We start from the raw sequence: 18399 nt of genomic DNA on the forward strand, positions 1-18399 counted from the left end.
AGATGCCTGTACATATTTTGGGTTTGTGCTAAAACATGGATCTTAAAGAGAGGGGCATTTTGGCAGTGGTACCTTTGGCCAGTTACTTAAGTGGAATTTCATTCTCTCTTGGCTTCCTTCACAGAGGATGTATGAAAGCATGAAATTCAAAGAGAGAAAGGCAAAGTGTGTAAAAAGCAGATCAGCCCTCTGCTTTACTCTTATCTTCTAGGTCCACAAATAGGTATAAGTTGAATTAGGACAGGTGGAGAGGAGCATATAATTAATACGATGTTAATTAGTATGAATAAACTCTCTCAGTTTAGTATGGAGCTCATTAACAAAACTGGTAACTAAAGCCAATGCCGTTTAGAGTTAAACCTGGGTAATCTTTCCAGTTGTTTTCTAAGTGGTATTCATAGACAGAGACTAATTCATCTCTTTGTTGTCGGTACTCTTAAGTCTTTGATGAGCTGATTTTAGTTGAGAAGGCTGTGGAAATAGAATCTGAAAGCTTTTCTCTGATTTCTCCATCTGTGATAGCCCCTAGGTGTTTTGAGATTTAACTGTAGGTCTTCATTAATTTTGGTACTCTCAACCCTAGGGAGGCATCTCTAGGTCCTATAAGAAGTTTGAATAATTAGTAAAGATCTTGAAGCTCTAGAGAAGATGCCCCTGAGATTGACTAACTTGTGTAGAAAATTTCTCCCTTCATGGCCGGGCGTGGTGGCTCCCGCCCGTAATCCCAGCACTTTGGGAGGCCGAGGTGGGTGGATCACTTGAGGTCAAGAGTTTGAGACCAGCCTGGCCAACCTGGTGAAACCCTGTCTCTACTAAAAATATAAAAATTAGCCGGGCATGGTGGCATGTGCCTGAAATCCCAGGTACTCGGGAGGCTGAAGCACAAGAATTGCTTGAACCTGGGAGGCAGAGGTTGCAGTGAGCCGAGATCATGCCACTGCACTCCAGCCTGGGCAACAGAGCAAGACTCCATCTCCAAAAAAAAAAAAAAAGAAAATTTCTCCCTTCATTATATGTAGTTTCATTTTCAAAACTACAGTTTCAAAAGGCCACAACATGACAACCATTACAATTGATGACCTCGAGGTGGTCCATTTTGTGCACTGGTCTTCTTCAGCTTTAGTTACAAGCTCAGCTTCTTTTCTAAGTCTTGAGGTATCCTTGTATGTAATGATGATATCATTTGTTGAATGCTTATTAAATTGTATAGACTGTGTTAAGAGCAAGTTTGCACAGTAACCCTTTTAATCCTCAAGTATCTCTATGATGTAGGCTTTAGTATTTTGATTTTATAGATGAGGACATAGAGGCTGTATCCTCAGTAATATGTCATGGGTCACACAGCAAGTTAGGGGCATGGCCAGAATGTGACTGAAGTGTGTTCAGCTCAAAACCCTATGGCCGTAACTACTACACCAGTCTTTCTCCAATATCTCATACTCTGAGGTGCTTCCCATGAGGCAGTCTCAAACTCTTAAGTCCAACTCAAAGAAAATAGCTTATCTGAATATGGTTTAATACTGTTTTGATTTAGAGGATTTTCCTATTGCCTAAAGGCTTTGCAGTGGTGAGAATGGGATGGGAATTTCCAAAGTCACCTGGACAAGTTTAATATTAATTTTTATGGGTACATAGTGGATATGTATACTTATGGGTTACATGAGATATTTTGATAAAGCATGCAATGTGTAATAATCACATCAGAATGGAGTATCCATCTTTGCTAAAGGATAAAGCATTTATCCTTTATGTTACAAAAAATCCAATTATACTCTTTTAGTTATTTTAAAATGTATAATTAAATTATTTTTTACTATAGTCACCCTGTTATGCTAGCAAATAATAGGTCTTACTCATTCTTTCTTGCCAAGACCAGCTCGGTCGGGGAGACCGTAACCCAGTGGCGCTAGAGGAATTAAAGACACACACACAGAAATATAGAGATGTGGAGTGGGAAATCAGGGGCCTCACAGCCTTCAGAGCTGAGAGCCCCCGAACAGAGATTTACCCACGTATTTATTAACAGCAACCCAGTCATTAGCATTGTCTCTATAGATGTTAAATTAACTAAAAGTATCCCTTATGGAAAACGAAGGGATGGGCCGGATTAAAGGAATAGATTAGGCTAGTTAACTGCAGCAGGATCATGTCCTTAAGGCACAGATCACTCATGCTATTGTTTGTGGCTTAAGAACGCCTTTAAGCAGTTTTCCATCCTGGGCGGGCCAGGTGTTCCTTGCCCTCATTCCCATAAACCCACAACCTTCCAGCTTGGGCGTTGGGGCCATTATGAACATGTTACAGTGCTGCAGAGATTTTGTTTATGGCCAGTTTTGGGGACAGTTTATGGCCAGATTTTGGGGGGCCTGCTCCCAACATGTCTCCTTTCTTTGATTTGCAAAGAGATAAAAGCAAAGGCAGCTTTGCCACGGTGAGCTACTTCTCACAGGAGTCAGGATCCACATCTGCAGACTATACAAAGACAAACAACATAGATTAAAAGCACAATCATCATTGAAATACAGAGCTTCCAAGTGTTTTTATCCATTCTAATGGGTTACTAGCTGCTAATCTGTCTGCAGCTCCTTTAAGCACTCCAGTTCCTGGCATTAAGGTCAGGTGTGCCTGGGATGCTTTAAATATTTGTTCTTTTAATTTTGCCATATCCAAAAACAAGTTTGTAGAGTGTCCTTCTAGATGCTTTTTTATTCTTTCCCAAATTTTGATCTTATTAAGAACATCTAATAGTTTCCACAAATCCTTATGTTAAGCTCCTAGAGCAGGCCATATCATTTGAGGTTGAGGTGCCACTATACCACCATGGTTTCAGATAATAGGAACTTTTGCCATACTTCTTATCATTTCTACCATCTGACCGTTTTGTTCAGATCATCTGAACATAGTGTGGCCGTGGCACACAGACTGAGAGGTGCAATTCAAGCTAAACATCCCCTTAGGGTACCAATTAATAATGATTCCATAGGAATCATTGTGCAGCACCTCTGTCTGTTCTGCAAAGCAATCTTCCTAAACAAGTACGTTCATTTTTTTCTAACTGGGTCCAATCCTGTTTACAAAAAGGTTTTTGAGGATGGTATACCTCAAATATATGAGCAGATTTATTATGTTAAATACTGAGATCAGAAAGCATGTGTAACTGTGTCAGAGTGATTGCATCCAGGCATTATTGCCAGCCAAGATTGATAAATATGCCCAGTAAGTATAACTGTTCTCTGTGTCAGTCCTTATTGAAGGAATACTCATGGCAGTGGTGATAACTGCTATCATAGCTACCATTAAATTATTCATTGTGAACTGGTTGTCCTGCTTTCCTCAGGTTTTCTTCCGCCATCTGTGACAGCTTCTTGATCTGTCCCCAGGTGGGTGGCTGTGTTTGACGGGTGTTGCTCGTGACAGTTGGGGTCCTCCTCAGCATCAGTCTTGACATGGCTGCAACTGGGGGGTCCTCGTGATCCTCTTGGAATCTGGCTCATGATAAGGTTTCAGGTGTCTTGATGGTATCCAAATCAGCTGTTGATTTTGGCATGGAGAAACAAGCATAACCTCTACCCCAGGTTATCTTCTTTTCAGGTAATGCTGTATCTGCGTTTGAGACCAGAGGCATTAACATGGGTTAAATTGTGAAAGTGTCTAGCATTAGATATTGCATTAGCAACTAGGCGATCAGCCATTTGATTACCTTCAGTCAAAGGTCCTGGAAGAGGTATATGAGCCTTAATGTGAGTGATGTAAAAAGGGTGCATTCTACTTCTAACTGCTATTTGCAATTGGGTAAATAAAGTCATCAGTTGTTTATCTGTATGAAATCATAACTGAGCATTTTTAATTAACTCTGTTGGAATGAACCACATATGAAGAATCAGAAATCACATTAATAGGCATATCAAAAGCAGTCAGTACCTCAATTACCACTACAAGCTCTGCTTTTTGAGCTGAAGTATAGGACGTCTGGAAAACTTTACTTTTTGAGCCAAAATAAGAAGCTTTACCATTACTAGACCCATCTGTAAAAACATTCTCAGCACCTTCAATTGATTTAAACTTAGTTATTTGGGGGAGAATCCAATTAGTTAATTTCAAAAACTGAAACAGCTTCATTTTAGGAAAATGATTATCGAGAATACCCACAAAGTCAGCTAAATGGGTTTGCCAAGTAAGACTATTTATAAAAGCTTGCTGTATTTGTGCCTTCGTGAGAGGGACAATAATTTTTCTAGGATCATATCCATGTAATTTAACAATCTGAGTTCTCCTATTCCCTATAGTAGCGATTTGATCTAAATAAGGAGAGTCCATGAATTAGTATGTGGAAGAAAAAGCCGTTTTACTAAGTCCTGTTCTTGGACAATAACACCAGTGGGTGAATGCTGAGTTGAAAAAATTAGCAAATCTAGAGTCTTCTCTGGATCTATTCTATTTATTTGAACTTTATGGACTTGCTTCTCAATCAGTTGTAACTCTGCCTCCGCCTCCTTTGTTAATTGCCAAGGGCTAGTGAGACTAGGATTTCCTCTAAGGATAGAAAACAGATTACTCATGGCATAGGTAGGAATGCCTAGAGCAGGTCGTATCCAATTAATATCCCCTAGTAATTTTTGAAAATCATTTAATGTTTTTAATTTATCCCTACGTATGGTTACTTTCTGTGGCACAATGGTAGTGTCATTTACTAAGGTCCCCAAGTAGGAATAAGGAGTAGTAGTCTGAATTTTGTCAGGAGCTATAATTAAACTAGCGCAAGAAATCGAATGTTGCAAGTGATCATAACATTGGAGTAATATTTCTCGAGTGGGGCAGCACAAAGTATATCATCCATATAATGAATAATGTAACACTGTGAAAATTTTTTACAAGTAGGTTCAATTGCTTGCCCCACATATGTCAGGCAAATTGTGGGGCTGTTTAACATGCCTCTTTCCAATGAATATACTTTCCAGTGAATATGCTTAGCAGGCTGCAGGTTCTTTACTGAAGGAATTGTAAATGCAAACCGTTCACAGTCTTGCTCAGCTAAAGGGATAGTAAAGAAACAGTCTTTTAAGTCTTTGACTATCAAAGGCCAATTTTTTGGAATTATAGCAGGAGAAGGCAATCCTGGCTGTAATGCTCTCATAAGTTGTATAACTGAATTGATGGCTCTTAAGTCAGTTAACATTCTGCATTTACCTGATTTTTTCTTAATTACGAAAACTGGAGAATTCCAAGGGGAAAATGTTGGAGCTATGTGCCCATTTTCTAATTGTTGAGTAACTAATTTCTCTAAAGCCTCCAGTTTCTCTTTACTTAGTGGCCATTTTCTATCCAAATTGGCTTATCTGTTAACCATTTTAAAGATATAGGTTCTGGAGGCTTAACAATGGCCGCCATCAAAAATTATTTCCTAATTTTTGGCAAGAACTTTGTTTTTCCGCTTGAAGCGGTTCTTTCAAACCTTGCAAATTTTTTTCTAGTCCCATACCAGGGACATATCCCATTTCATGCATTGTATGTTGACTTTGAGGGCTATATAATTGTTCTGGAATTAGAACTTGTGCTCCCCATTGTTGTAATAAATCTCTTCCCTATAAATTTACAGGTACAGAAGTTATAATTGGTTGAATAGTCCCAGGTTGTCCATCAGGCCCTTCACAATGCAAAATATAACTACTTTGATATACTTCAGGGGCTTTACCAACTCCAGCTATGTTAAATTGAGCAGGTTGAATTGGCCACGCAGACAGCCAGTGCTGTTGAGAAATGATTGAAATGTCCGCTCCTGTATCTACCAAACCTTTAAATTTCTTTCCCTGAATAGTTATTTCACAGGTAGGACATTTATCAGTAATTTGATTTACCCAATAAGCTGCTTTGCCTTGTTTATTTGTGCTTCCAAATCCTCCTATTCATTTAATTTCACTTTTTCCCATTCCCACATACGGCACAATCAGGAGCTGTGCTATGTGCTCTCCTGGCTCTGCTCTCCAGGGAACAGAAGTAGATACAACAATTTGAATTTCTCCATTATAATCTGAATCAATGACTCCTGTATGTATTTGTATGCCTTTTAAACTTACACTAGACCTTCCTAAAAGTAATCCTATCGTCCCTGCTAGCAAGGGTCCACAGACTCCTGCTGGGACCTTTTGTGGGGGTTCCCCAGGCAGAAGGCTCACAGCTTTTGTGCAGCATAAATCTACTGCGGCACTACCGGCTGTGGCGGGGGACAGACATTGTACAGCGGTGAGGGAACGGCCTGAGCTGGAAATGCCCTGCTTTAGAATGGGGCCCGGGACGGGCCCCTCATGGCGTTTCCCGAAATTGGTTTCCCTTGTTTATCAAACTTAGAGTGACACTGGTTAGCCCAGTGTTTTCCTTTTTTACATTTTGGACATATTTCAGGATCAGCAGTTTTCTTTTTTCCCCTATCTGACGGCCTGACTCACTGATTTTTTCTACATTCTATTTTGTATGACCATGCTTCCCACAGTTAAAACAAGTTCCAGGAAACAGAGTATTTCCTTTATCCGCTCTCAGTCCTGCCATTGCCTATGCTAGCAGAGTAGCTTTATGCAGATTACCTCCAATACCATCACAGGCCTTGATATAATCAACTAAATGTGCTTTCCCTCTGATAGGTCGCAGAGCAGCCTGGCAATTGGGATTAGCATTGTCAAAAGCTAATAACTGCAACACTATATCCTGAGCAGCTGAATCTGCAATCATCTTTTTAAGAGACTCCCGTAACTGAGCTATAAAATCAATGTATGGTTCTCTCGGCCCCTGTTTTATAGGACTAAAGGAAGGGTATTGTTCCCCACCTGAAGTGATTTTTTCCCAAGCTCTAATACACACTCCTCTAAGCTGTTCTATGGCATCATCCTGCATGACCAGTGTGCATCTAAACCAGCCCAGCCGCCAACCCCCAAAAGTTGGTCTGCAGTTATATTAATTTGAGGTTGGGCCTGGGCATTGTGAGCAGCCTGAATGGAAGTTTCATCTGCCCACCAAGTTTTAAGTTGTAAGAACTGAGCAGGAGTTAGACAAACTCCAGTAAGAGCATCCCAGTCAGTAGGAATCATCCGACTGGAAACAGCAACGTTCTTTAACAGTCTCACTACAAAAGGAGAACCTGGTCCATACTGATTTATAGCTTGTTTAAATTCTTTGAGTAATTTAAAAGGAAAAGGCTCAAATGTAGCTATAACATTTCCCTTTTGATCAGGGGGGTGTATTCTAACAGGGAACTGCCAAGCATCTAAATCACCCTGTCATCTAGCTTGCTGAATTCCTGCCTGAATAGAACTAAAAGTGGTCGCTTGAGGCGCTGCTCAAATAGTCACAGGGGCAACTACTTTTCGCCCAGTGTCCTCCGGAAAAGAAAGATCTGGAGAGTCTTTTTCTTCAAAATAATAATGAGGGGGTGCAGAAGGGTAGGGATGAACCTCTCCTTCCTTTGCCGCTTTAGCTTTAGCTGGTAAATAAACATGCTCTGTAACCTCTTCTGTTACTTCACTATACTCTCCTTCCTCCTCATCATCAGTGTGAAAAAGTTCCAAGATGGAACGAACCAGACCCCACACTTGTCCCATTGTTACCCTTCCAAGCTCCCCTTCTTACTCACCACAGGGATTGCTTTAAGAGTACTCCTGTGTCCTCCAGCTAGTTTTCCATTCCAACTGTTGCTCCGGTGACCCTTCGACCTGGATTTGAGCCCCCACGAATGGACGCCACTTGCTGAGACCAGCTCAGTCTGGGAGTTCCTAACCCAGCAGTGCTAGAGGAATTAAAGACACACTCACAGAACTATAGAGGTGTGAAGTAGGAAATCAGGGGTCTCACAGCCTTCAGAGCTGAGAACCCCAAACAGAGATTACCCACGTATTTATTAATGGCAAACCAGTCATTAGCATTGTCTCTATAGATGTTAAATTAACTAAAAGTATCCCTTATGGGAAAAGGGATGGGCCAGATTAAAGGAATAGGTTGGGCTAGTTAACTGCAGCAGGAGCATGTCCTTAAGGCACAGATCACTCATGCTATTGTTTGTGGCTTAAGAACGCCTTTAAGCAGTTTTCCATCCTGGGCGGGCCAGGTGTTCCTTGCCCTCATTCCCATAAACCCACAACCTTCCAGCTTGGGTGTTGGGGCCATTATGAACATGTTACAGTGCTGCAGAGATTTTGTTTATGGCCAGTTTTGGGGACAGTTTATGGCCAGATTTTGGGGGGCCTGCTCCCAACACTTTCTAATTTTTTTGTACGCATTGACCATCTCCATTCCCCACGCCCTACCCACTCCCCCCACCACATTATGCTTCCCAGCCTCTCGTAAGCATCCTTCTACTCTCTGTGAGTTCAATTGTTTTAATTGTTGGCTCCCACAAATAAGTGAGAGCATTTAAAGTTTGTCTTTCTGTGCCTGACTGATTTCACTTAACATAATGACCTCCAGTTCCATCCATGTTGTTGCAAATGACAGAATCTTATTTTTTTGTGGCTGAATAGCACTCCATTATGTAAATGTACTATATTTTCTTTAACGATTCAGCTGTTGATGGACATTTAGTTTGCTTCCAAATCTTGGCTATTGTGAATAGTGCTGCAAGAAACATGAGAGTGCAGATACATCTTCGATATTCTGATTTCCTTTCTTTTGAGTATATGCCTAGCAATGGGATTGCTCAATCATATGGTAGCTCTATTTTTAGTGTTTTGATGAACCTCCATAGTGGTTGTATTAATTTACAATCCCACCAACAGTGTACAAGGGTTCCCTTTTCTCCACATCCTCACCAGCTTTTGTTATTGCCTGTCTTTTGGATATAAGCCATTTTTAACCGGGGTAAGATGATCTCTCATTGTAGTTTTGATCTGCATTTCTCTGATCGTGATGTTGAGCACCTTTTCATATACCTATTTGACATTTGCATGTCTTCTTTTGAGAAGTGTCTATTCAGATATTTTGTCTGTTTTAATCAGATTATTAGGTAATTTTCCTAGAGTTGTGTGAGCTCCTTATGTATTCTGGTTATTAATCCCTTGTCAAATGGGTAGTTTGCAAATATTTTCACCCATTATGTGGGTTGTCTCTTCACTTTGTTGATTGCATCCTTTGCTGTACAGAAGTTTTTTTTTTAACTTGATGTGATCTCTTTTGTTGATTTTTGCTTCAATTGCCTGTGCTTGTGGGGTATTACTCAAGAAATTTTGCCCAGACCAATATCCCAGAGATTTCCCCCTATGTTTTCTTGTAGTAGTTTCATAGTTTGAGAACATAGATTTAAATCTTTAGACTTAAGTCTTTAATGCATTTGATTTGATTTTTGTATGTGGCAAGAGATAGGGGTGATTTCATTCTTCTGCATATGGATATCCAGTTTTCCCAGCACCATTTATTGAAGAGACTGTCCTTTCCCTGATGTAGGTTCTTGACATCTTTGTCAAAAATGAGTTCACTGTAGATGTATGGATTTATTTCTGAATTCTCTATTCTGTTCCACTTGTCTATGTTTCTGTTTTTGTAACTGTACCATGCTGTTTTGGCTACTATAGCTCTGTAGTATAATTTGAAGTAAGGCAATGTGATTCCTCCAGTTTTGTTCTTTTTGCTCAGGATAGCTTTGGCTATTCTGGGCTTTTGTATGTGTGTGTGTGTGTGTGGTCCTATATAAACTTTAGGATTGTTTTTTCTATTTCTGTGAAAAATGCCATTGATATTTTGATAGGGATTGCATTGCATCTGTAGATTGCTTTGGGTAGTATGGACATTTAACAATATTGATTCTTCTAATCCATAAACATGGAATATCTTTCCATTTTTTCATATCCTCTTCAATTGTTTGCATCAATGTTTTATAGTTTTTATTGTAGAGATATTTCACTTCTTTAGTTAATTCTTAGGTATTTTATTTTATTTGTAACTATTGTAAATAGGATTACTTTCTTAATTTCTTTTTCAGATTGTTCGCTGTTGGCATATAGAAATCCTACTGATTTTTGTATGTTGCTTCTGTATCCTCCAATTTTACTAAATTTATCAGTTTTAATTTGGTGGGGTCTTTAGGTTTTTCCAAATATAAGATCATATCATCTGCAAATAAGGATAATTTGACTTCTTCCTTTCCAATTTGGATGCCCTTCATTTCTTTCTCTTATCTGATTGCTCTAGCTAGGACTTCCAGTACTATGTTGAATAACAGTGATGAAAGTGGGCATATTTGATCCTTGAGCAGTCTTATTGAAAAAGAAAGAAAAAATAAAAAAGAAAGTGGGCTTCCTTGTCTTGTTCCATGTCTTAGAGGAAAGGCTTTCAGTTTTTCCCCATTCAGTGTGATACTAGCCATATATTGAGGTATGTTCCTTCTATATCTTGTTTATTGAGGGTTTTTATCACAAAGAGGTGTTAAATTTTATCAAGTGCTTTTTAATCATCAATTGAAATAATCATATGTCTTTTGTCCTTCATTCTGTTGAGATGATGATATATCACAATGATTGATTTGCATATGTTAAACCATCCTTGCATCCAGGGATAAATCTCACTTGGTCATGATGAATGATCTTTTTAATGTGTTGTTGAATTTGGTCTGCTAGTATTTGTTGAGAATTTTTGCATCAATATTCATCAGTGAAATATTGGTCTGTAGTTTTATTTTTTGGTGCGTCTTTGTCTGCTTTTGGTATCAGGGTAAATCTAGCCTCATAGAATGAGTTTGCAAGTATTCCCTCCTGCTATACTTTTTGTAACAGTTTGAGTAGGATTGGTATTAGTTCTTCTCCAAATGTTTGGTACAATTCATCAGTGAAGCCATTGGGTCCTGGGTTTTTCTTTGCTGAGAAAATTTTTATTTTTTTATTAACAGCTTCTATCTCATACCTTGTTATTAGTCTGTTTGGGTTTTAGATTTCTTCCTGGTTCAATCTTGGTAGGTTGTACATATGTAGGAATTTATCAATTTCTTCTAGGTTTTCCAATTTATTGGCATATAGTTGCTCATAATAGCCACTAATGATCCTTTGAATGTCTGTGGCATTGGTTATAATGTCTCACTTTTCATTTCTAGTCTTATTTATTTGGCTCCTCTCTCTTTTTTTTTTCTTAGTCTGTCTAAAGATTTGTCAATTTTGTTTATCTTTTCAAAGACCAACTTTTTGTTTCATTGATCTTTTGTGCTGCTTTATTTCAAAATCTTTAATTCTGCTCTGATTTTTATTATCTTTTCTTCTACTAATTTTGGGTTTGGTTTGCTCTTGCTTTTCTAGTTCTTTAAGATGCATTGTTAGGTAATTTGTTTGAAGTTTTTTTTTTCTTTTTTGATGTAGATGCTTATAGTTATAAACTTCCCTCTTAGTACTTCTTTTGCTGTATCCCATAGGTTTTGGCATGTTGTGTTTCCATTATCATTTGTTTCAGAAAACTTTTCAATTTCCCCCTTAACCTCTTCATTGACCCACTAGTCATTCAGGAGCATATTAATTTCCATGTATTTGTATAGTTTCTAAAATTTCTACTTTTATTTCATTGTAGTCAGAGAAGATGCTTGATATTATTTCAGTTTTTTGAATGTTTTAACACTTGCTTTGTGACCTAACATATGGTCTATCCTTGAGAATAATTCATGTGCTGAGGAAAAGAATGTGTATTCTGCAGCTGTTGGATGAAATGTTCTGTCAAAATTTATGAGGTCCATTTGGTCTATAGTGCAGATTAAGTGTGATATTTCTTTATTGATTCTCTGTCTGGAAGATCTCTCCAGTGCCAAAAGTGGGGTGTTGGAGTCTCCAGCTGTTATTGGTCTGTCTCTTTAGCTGTGGTAATCTTTCCTTTATATATCTGTGTGTTCCACTGTTGGATGCATATACATTTGTAATTGTTATCCTCTTGCTGAGTCGATCTCCTTGTCATTACATAATGACTTTCTTTGTCTCTTCTTATAGTTTTTGTCTTGAAATCTATTTTGTCTGATGTAAGTGTAGCTACTTCTGCTCCTTTTTAGTTTCCATTGGTATGGAATATCTTTTTACATTCTTTTTAGTCTCTATGTGTCTTCATAAATGAAGTGTGTTTCTTCTAAGCGATAGATCACTGAATCTTCGTTTTATGTCTTTTGATTGGAGAGTTTAGTACATTTACATCCAGTGTTATTACTGATAAGTAATATTCATGCCATTTTATTATTTGTTTTCTGATTGTTTTGTGGTCTTCTCTTTGTCCTTTCCTTTCTTCTTGTCTTCCTTTTAGTAAAGGTGATTTTCTCTGGTGGTATAATTTAATTTCTTGCTTTTTATTTTGTGTCTATTTGTTGTATGTTTGTGATTTGAGTTACCATGAGATTTTCCAACACTATTTTATAAGCCATTATTTTAAGCTTATCACTGTTATCACAACCTAACAGTGCTTGCATAAACTAACAAGCAAAAAGAAAACTAATAACTCTACGCCTTAACTTCATCCCCCACATTTTAACTTTTTGTTGTTTATATCTTAATGTACTGTGCATGCCTTGAAAATTTGTTTTAGTTATTATTTTCAATTGGTTGATCTTTTGGTCTATTTAGTATAAGAGTAGTTTACAAGGCTGGGCGTGGTGGCTCACGCCTGTAATCCCAGCACTTTGGGAAGCTGAGGTGGGTGGATCATGAGATCAAGAGATCGAGACCATCCTGTCCAACATGGTGAAACCCCGTCTCTACTAAAAATACAAAAATTAGCTGGGCGTGGTGGCACACACCTGTAGTCCCAGCTACTTGGGAGGCTGAGGCAGAAGAATCACTTGAACCTGGAAAAAAAAATAGTAGTTTACAATCATGGTTACAGTGTTTTAATATTCTGTGTTTTTCTGTGTACTTACTATTACCAATGAGTTTTGGACCTTCAGATGATTTCTTATTGCTCATTAATGTCCTTTTCTTTCAAATTGAAGAACTCGTTAGCATTTCTTGTAGAACAGGTCTTGTGTTGATGAAATCATTCAGCTTTTGTCTGTCTGGGGAAGTCTTTATTTCTTCTTCACATTTGAAGGATATTTTCACGATATATATTATCCTAGAGTAAATGTTTTCTTTTCCTTCAGCACTTTAAATATGTCATGCCGCTCTCTCCTGGCCTGTAAGGTTTCCATTGAAAAGTCTGCTGTGAGACCTATTGGAGCTCCATTTTATGTTATTCATTTCTTTTCTCTTGCTGCTGTTGGAATCGTTTCTTTATGCTTGACCCTTGGTAGTTTGATTATTAAAAGCCTTGAGGTAGTTTTCTTTGGGTTAAATCTGCTTGGTGTTCTATAACCTTCTTGTATTAGGATTTTGATATCTTTCTCTAGGTTTGGGAAGTTTACTGTTATTATCCCTTTAAACTTTTTACTCCTATCTCTTTCTCTACCTCCTCTTTAAGGCCAATAACTCTTAGATTTGCCCCTTTGGGGCTATTTTCTAGATCTCATAGATGTGCTTCATTCTTTTTTATTATTTTTTCTTTTGTCCCTTCTGATTGTGTATTTTCATTTTTTATTTTTATTTGACTGTTTTCAAATAGCCTGTCTTCAAGATAATTCTTTCTTCTGCTTAGTCTATTCTTCTGTTAAGAGACTCTGATGCACTCTTCAGTATATCAGTTACATTTTTCACCCTCAGAATTTCTGCTTGATTCTTTTAAATTATTTCAATCCCTTTGTTAAATGTATCTGATAGGATTCTGAATTCCTTCTCTGTGTTATCTTGAATTTCTTTGAGTTTCCTCAACACAGCTACTTGGTCTCTTTAAATCTATTTTCTATCTTTATGCACTCTTCTTTCTTCCCTGGAAGGATAATATTATGAGCTTTCATACCCTTCGACTAGTTACTGCTCTCTTTCCTCTTTCCTTTGGGCCCAAGGATGGTGCCAGCTACACTGCTGCCAGCCTTAGGCTCCTGCACTATCCCTTTTTGGTTCCGTCACACCCTATCCACCATAAGTTGTTCCTTTGCAAATAAACCCTCCTCTAATTATTCTAATTTAAGTGTGCCAACTGTTTTATATTGAGTCCTTGACTGATATGGGAAAATTGGCAGAATATGAATCTCCTAGTGTCATCATTGAGGTGTAGAATACGGAAATAAAGTTATTATGGAAGAGTTCTGAGATCTTAGCAGTACAGAGCATTGCACATTCAGTCTTATTCCTCCATTATGGAGAAGAAGGGGCTATTTGGCATTTATTTTCTGAATTTGGGAGCATATTTTAATATAGCGACTCATGTTTGCTACTGTTTGAATGAAGAAATTTCACTGAGCATTTTTTAATAAGACACTGGTCAAGAGTGCCAACCCTGAAATAATCATAATGTATTGTGCCTTAGAAGAAGGAGGCCATTTTCAACTCATTTTACTTCTCTGCAGCCCTTAAAGGGTAAACAAGAGTGTGTCAGGGATTCCTGTGGCTCCACCTGAAGGGTCGTGGAGACTAGCAGAAGGGCAGAAACCATCAGACTGCAGTTTTTCCAGGCTAAACAATGGAACATCCAACCTGAAAATGACATTGGGATAGTGTCCCAATTAAATATGGATTCCATTCTAGAAGGAGTTCTTTTGGTAGCAAAGATAGTCATGAAGCTGAACATTGCTCCAAGAAAACCAAACATTCTTTATAAGAACCATATAATGTTCACACAGGTAGCCAGTAGCAGATGGCAGAGATACCTTTGACTACTTAAGTGGTTTCTTCATTCTCTCTTTGCTTCCTTCATAGGAGATGTATGAGAATATCAGACTCAAAGAGAGAAAATAAAGGGAAAGTTCATTTAAAAAAAGAAGATAAAAAGATAAGCCCTCCCCTTTACTGTAAGCCTGTAGGTTCAAAAACAGGTTTAACTTGAGTTAGGACAGGTGGAGAGGAACATAGTTTAGGAAAGGAGGCTGGAGGCAAGGAGATGAGCCTAGAATGGACTTTGATATGGAAACTATAAAAGAAGCAATCTTGAATATTGAAATAAGAGTATACTATTAAGAATGATTGGAAAATTATGGACTTGGCCACGAAACTGTTAAGCAAACCACTACTCAGGAGGAAGGAAGAGTTATTAGAAAAGGAACACAAGTTCATGTTTATACTTCAGCTCTTGAGACTCACCGCAATTCACTTCTGACAGAAATTTTTTTTTCTTATATGTGGTAGAGTTAATTGTTCTAGAAACCTACTTCAAGCTAACTTAAGCAACAAAGGGAGATTTATTGGAAAGCCGCTTGGGTATCTCACAGAACCCAAGGAAGAGAATTGAGCTGGATTTCACAGGACCTGGAAAATCCTCAGAAACTCAATTGTTCTCTCTCTCTCCTCTCTCCAGTCATAACCTTCAGGAAGGGGAGAGTGGCTCATGGGCTGAGTGGATAAACCACAAAATGGGTAATATACTGTAGGTGAGTTTTAAGTGACAAATGAAGTCTAAGCTGTGATTGCACTGGTCGGTGACTGAAACTGAAAATGGGAATTAGAATTAGAGGTTGATTAAGTGGAGGGAATATGTTGCCAAAATGTTAGAAGGATCTTCTTCAAAGAGAAGTTGAGGCTCTAGAGGATAATGGTAGGGCACAGAGTGGAGGTGAAGCTTGTCAGGGGTGGGGGTCAATGGGGAGGATAGGAGAGCGTTCCTGATTTTGAGGAGGAAGGATAGAGGGTTTTATTGGTGAATGATGTAAGTGTCATGACCACTCATGTTGTCAGGATTCTTGAGTATTGGGAGATATGGCTGCAGTGGACAGGGCAGTGTCAAAGAGACTAGATTTTACAATAGAAGCTTTTAAATTACCTACCCATCACCAACTTATTTTTTGGAGGAGACTGACACTGTCCATCTCCTCCAAAAAAAAAAAAAAGACATGCCCACAGCCAGTAGGCTAATTTCTGACATGCATGGCACTTTGATGTCCACCAGTTGAGCTTTATGTTTATCAAGAATAGTTGTGTAAACTTCCAAAACTGTTTATGGCCAGGCACGGTGGCTCACGCCTGTAATCCCAGCACTTTGGGAGGCCGATGTGGGCAGATCACTTGAGGTCAGGAATTTGAGACCAGCCTGGCCAACATGGTGAAACCCCGTCTCTACTAAAAATACAAAAAAAAAATTAGCCAGGCGTGATGGTGGGCGCCTGTAATCCCAGCTACTCAGGAGGCGGAGGTTGCAGTGAGCCAAGATCATGTCACTGCACTCCAGCCTGGGTGACAGAGCAAGACTGTCTCAAAAGAAAAAAAAAACTGTTTATATCAGTTATATTTGTTATTGTAATGATGCAATTTATAGACAAACTAATGAAATAGGAGTATAAACATGCAGGTATTTTTTAAAAATAAGTTGAATATTTTATGACTACATAAACAATATTTTAAAAGTCACTGTCAATTTGATGACTAGGAGTCAGCCATACAACTGTAAAAGGTTTTGTAAAACTGTAGAGGCTGCATTTAGTTTTTTTCCCCACAAGAACCTTTAGGTTCTAGCTCCGTTTTAAATGAGAGCTCTTATTATGGACCCTCATTCAATGAAAACACCTTGGCCCTTTATTAAAAATTCATGAATGGCTCAACATTTATGATTTCAGTTTAAAACAAAATGTTAAGGTACATCTGTATACTTTTTCACTTTAGCCAACTATTTTGACTCTTTCAACATGAGGAGATGGAAGGGCTGTTCAAGCCCTTCTGTTCACGATAGCACAGGAGGTCCAGGAGAGAGGCGAGCCGTGGGTGAGCAGGAGTGTCTGGGGAGTGTCAATTTTCATTGAAAAATACCCCTATGATCAAGCCATTTCACTTCTGTGGCAATCTTATTTATGTATTCACCAAAATTGGGTGGGAGCTAGTGTTTAGCTGTCATCGTCCGTAGGCTGCTGTGTTTGGCTCATGGCAGGGTGTGAAACTGGCATCAGGGAGGGTTTGCCAAGTGAATAAGGTGGGGCTGCCCTTTCCAGGGCCGCCAGGAGGAACTCTGGATACAGAGACCCTAGCCTGGCGCCAATCTCAGCGTTCCTTCTAGTCGGGGAGGAATCTGTGGGTGGGAGGTGGGGAACCTGAAACCCAAATACAACAGCCACTCTGGACTGGGCGTGGTTCCCTGGGAGCTGGGTCTCAGATTCTTTTAAAGCTGATTTCTCCCCAGATCTCCCTGGAGGTCCGGGCAAGATGGGCAAGTACACGGTCCGCGTAGCCACCAGGGATTTGCTCCCGGAGGGCTCTCCCAACCGGGTGCAGCTGTGGCTGGTGGGCGAGCACGGGGAGGCAGACCTAGGGAAGCAGCTGCCACCGGTGTGGGGAAAGGTGAGCGCGGACTGCGGTGAGAGCTGGGGCCCTGGGACTCTGAGGTGTCACTGGGGGCCGGGGCCATTCGGAGGGTGCTGGAGCCCCACCCGTGAGAAACCCAGGAAGTGGAGTAGGGGCTAAGGTCGGGTGCATTTGGTGCGCCTGATAGGAAAAGCAAGAGGAACAGGAGAGATGAGAGGCATTTTCCTGCTCGAGCAGAAGGACAGAGACACCCGCTGGGGTGTGCACGGCAGGCCCGGGGGGAGGCTGGCGCCCCGCAATACCAGCTGCTCCTCCTCACCTCCACCTCTCCCCGGGTGTGCTGTGGTGGGGAAACGGAGCCAGGATTCTCTGAAGGTTCACTGACCCCGCCACCCTCCCTGAAGACCCCAAACCCGACACTGAGCTGCGTACTGTTGCGCAGGAGGCTGAGTTTGAGATCGACGTCCCCCTGCACCTGGGGCGCCTCCTGACGGTGAAGCTGCACAAACACAACGTGCTATTGAGTCTCGACTGGTTCTACAAGTGGATCTCAGTGCAGGGCCTGGGGACCCAAGGCGAGGCCTTTTTCCCCTGCTACCGCTGGGTGCAGGGCCACGGGATTATCTGCCTGCCCGAGGGCACTGGTGAGCTCGGTGGAGAAGGGGCACAGCCCCTGGCAGGCTGGAGGAAGAAGCGGGTGGGGGGAGGCTACTGTAAAAGAGGGAAAATGAGAGATGAGGGAGATGGGGAGAAGTGAAGGAGGAGGGTGGCTGATGGGGTGACCCGAGAGCGGAGGGGTGACCAGGGAGGGCACGTGCTCTTGTCCCTCTCCCCCAGCACGGACCTTGAGTGATGACCCCCAGAACCTGTTTAAGAAATATCGGGAACAGGAGCTCGAGGAAAGAAGGAAGGTGTACCGGTGAGCCCCAGGAAGTCTTTGATCCCCTACCAGATCCCAAGAAACCCGCCACCTGCCCCCTTACCCCTACCTGTGTGTTCTTCCTCCAGGTGGGGCTCCTAGAAAGATGGGTTAATCCTGCCTATAGCAGGGAATAGGCAACCGGACCTTCCTGGGGACGAGCGATTCCTCGAGGATAAGGATTTAGACTTTAATGTCTCCCTAGCTAAAGGGTGAGTGCCAGGTAGAGGC

The 18399-nt window shown here is 40.3% G+C and overlaps 1 protein-coding gene and 1 long non-coding RNA gene across 10 annotated transcripts in view; one reads left to right on the forward strand and one right to left on the reverse strand.

Moving 5' to 3' along the window:
- Positions 1–1938: 1938 nt before the first annotated feature.
- Positions 1939–18399, reverse strand: part of LOC112129594 (uncharacterized) — a 137099-nt gene continuing 120638 nt past the window's right edge. For 8 of the 9 annotated variants that reach the window (XR_010138060.1, XR_010138061.1, XR_010138059.1 and 5 more), the window contains 2 exons: positions 7622–7774; positions 1939–3603 (listed from right to left, as the gene is read on the reverse strand). This is a non-coding gene — a long non-coding RNA (uncharacterized LOC112129594). Of the gene's footprint in view, positions 3604–7621; positions 7775–12730; positions 12779–18399 lie in introns of all 9 variants that reach the window. The other variant, XR_010138063.1, reaches the window with a different exon arrangement.
- The window catches only part of LOC100448016 (polyunsaturated fatty acid (12S)/(13S)-lipoxygenase, epidermal-type), a 56401-nt gene continuing 55046 nt past the window's right edge, over positions 17045–18399 (forward strand). The window contains 4 exon segments of the mRNA XM_054536089.1: positions 17045–17285; positions 17692–17893; positions 18087–18168; positions 18258–18380. Coding sequence (XP_054392064.1) covers positions 17151–17285; positions 17692–17893; positions 18087–18168; positions 18258–18380 — 542 coding nt within the window. The 5' untranslated portion in view covers positions 17045–17150.

This window comes from Pongo abelii, chromosome 19 (genome assembly GCF_028885655.2).
Source record: "Pongo abelii isolate AG06213 chromosome 19, NHGRI_mPonAbe1-v2.0_pri, whole genome shotgun sequence".
NCBI classification, from domain to species: Eukaryota; Metazoa; Chordata; class Mammalia; order Primates; family Hominidae; genus Pongo; species Pongo abelii.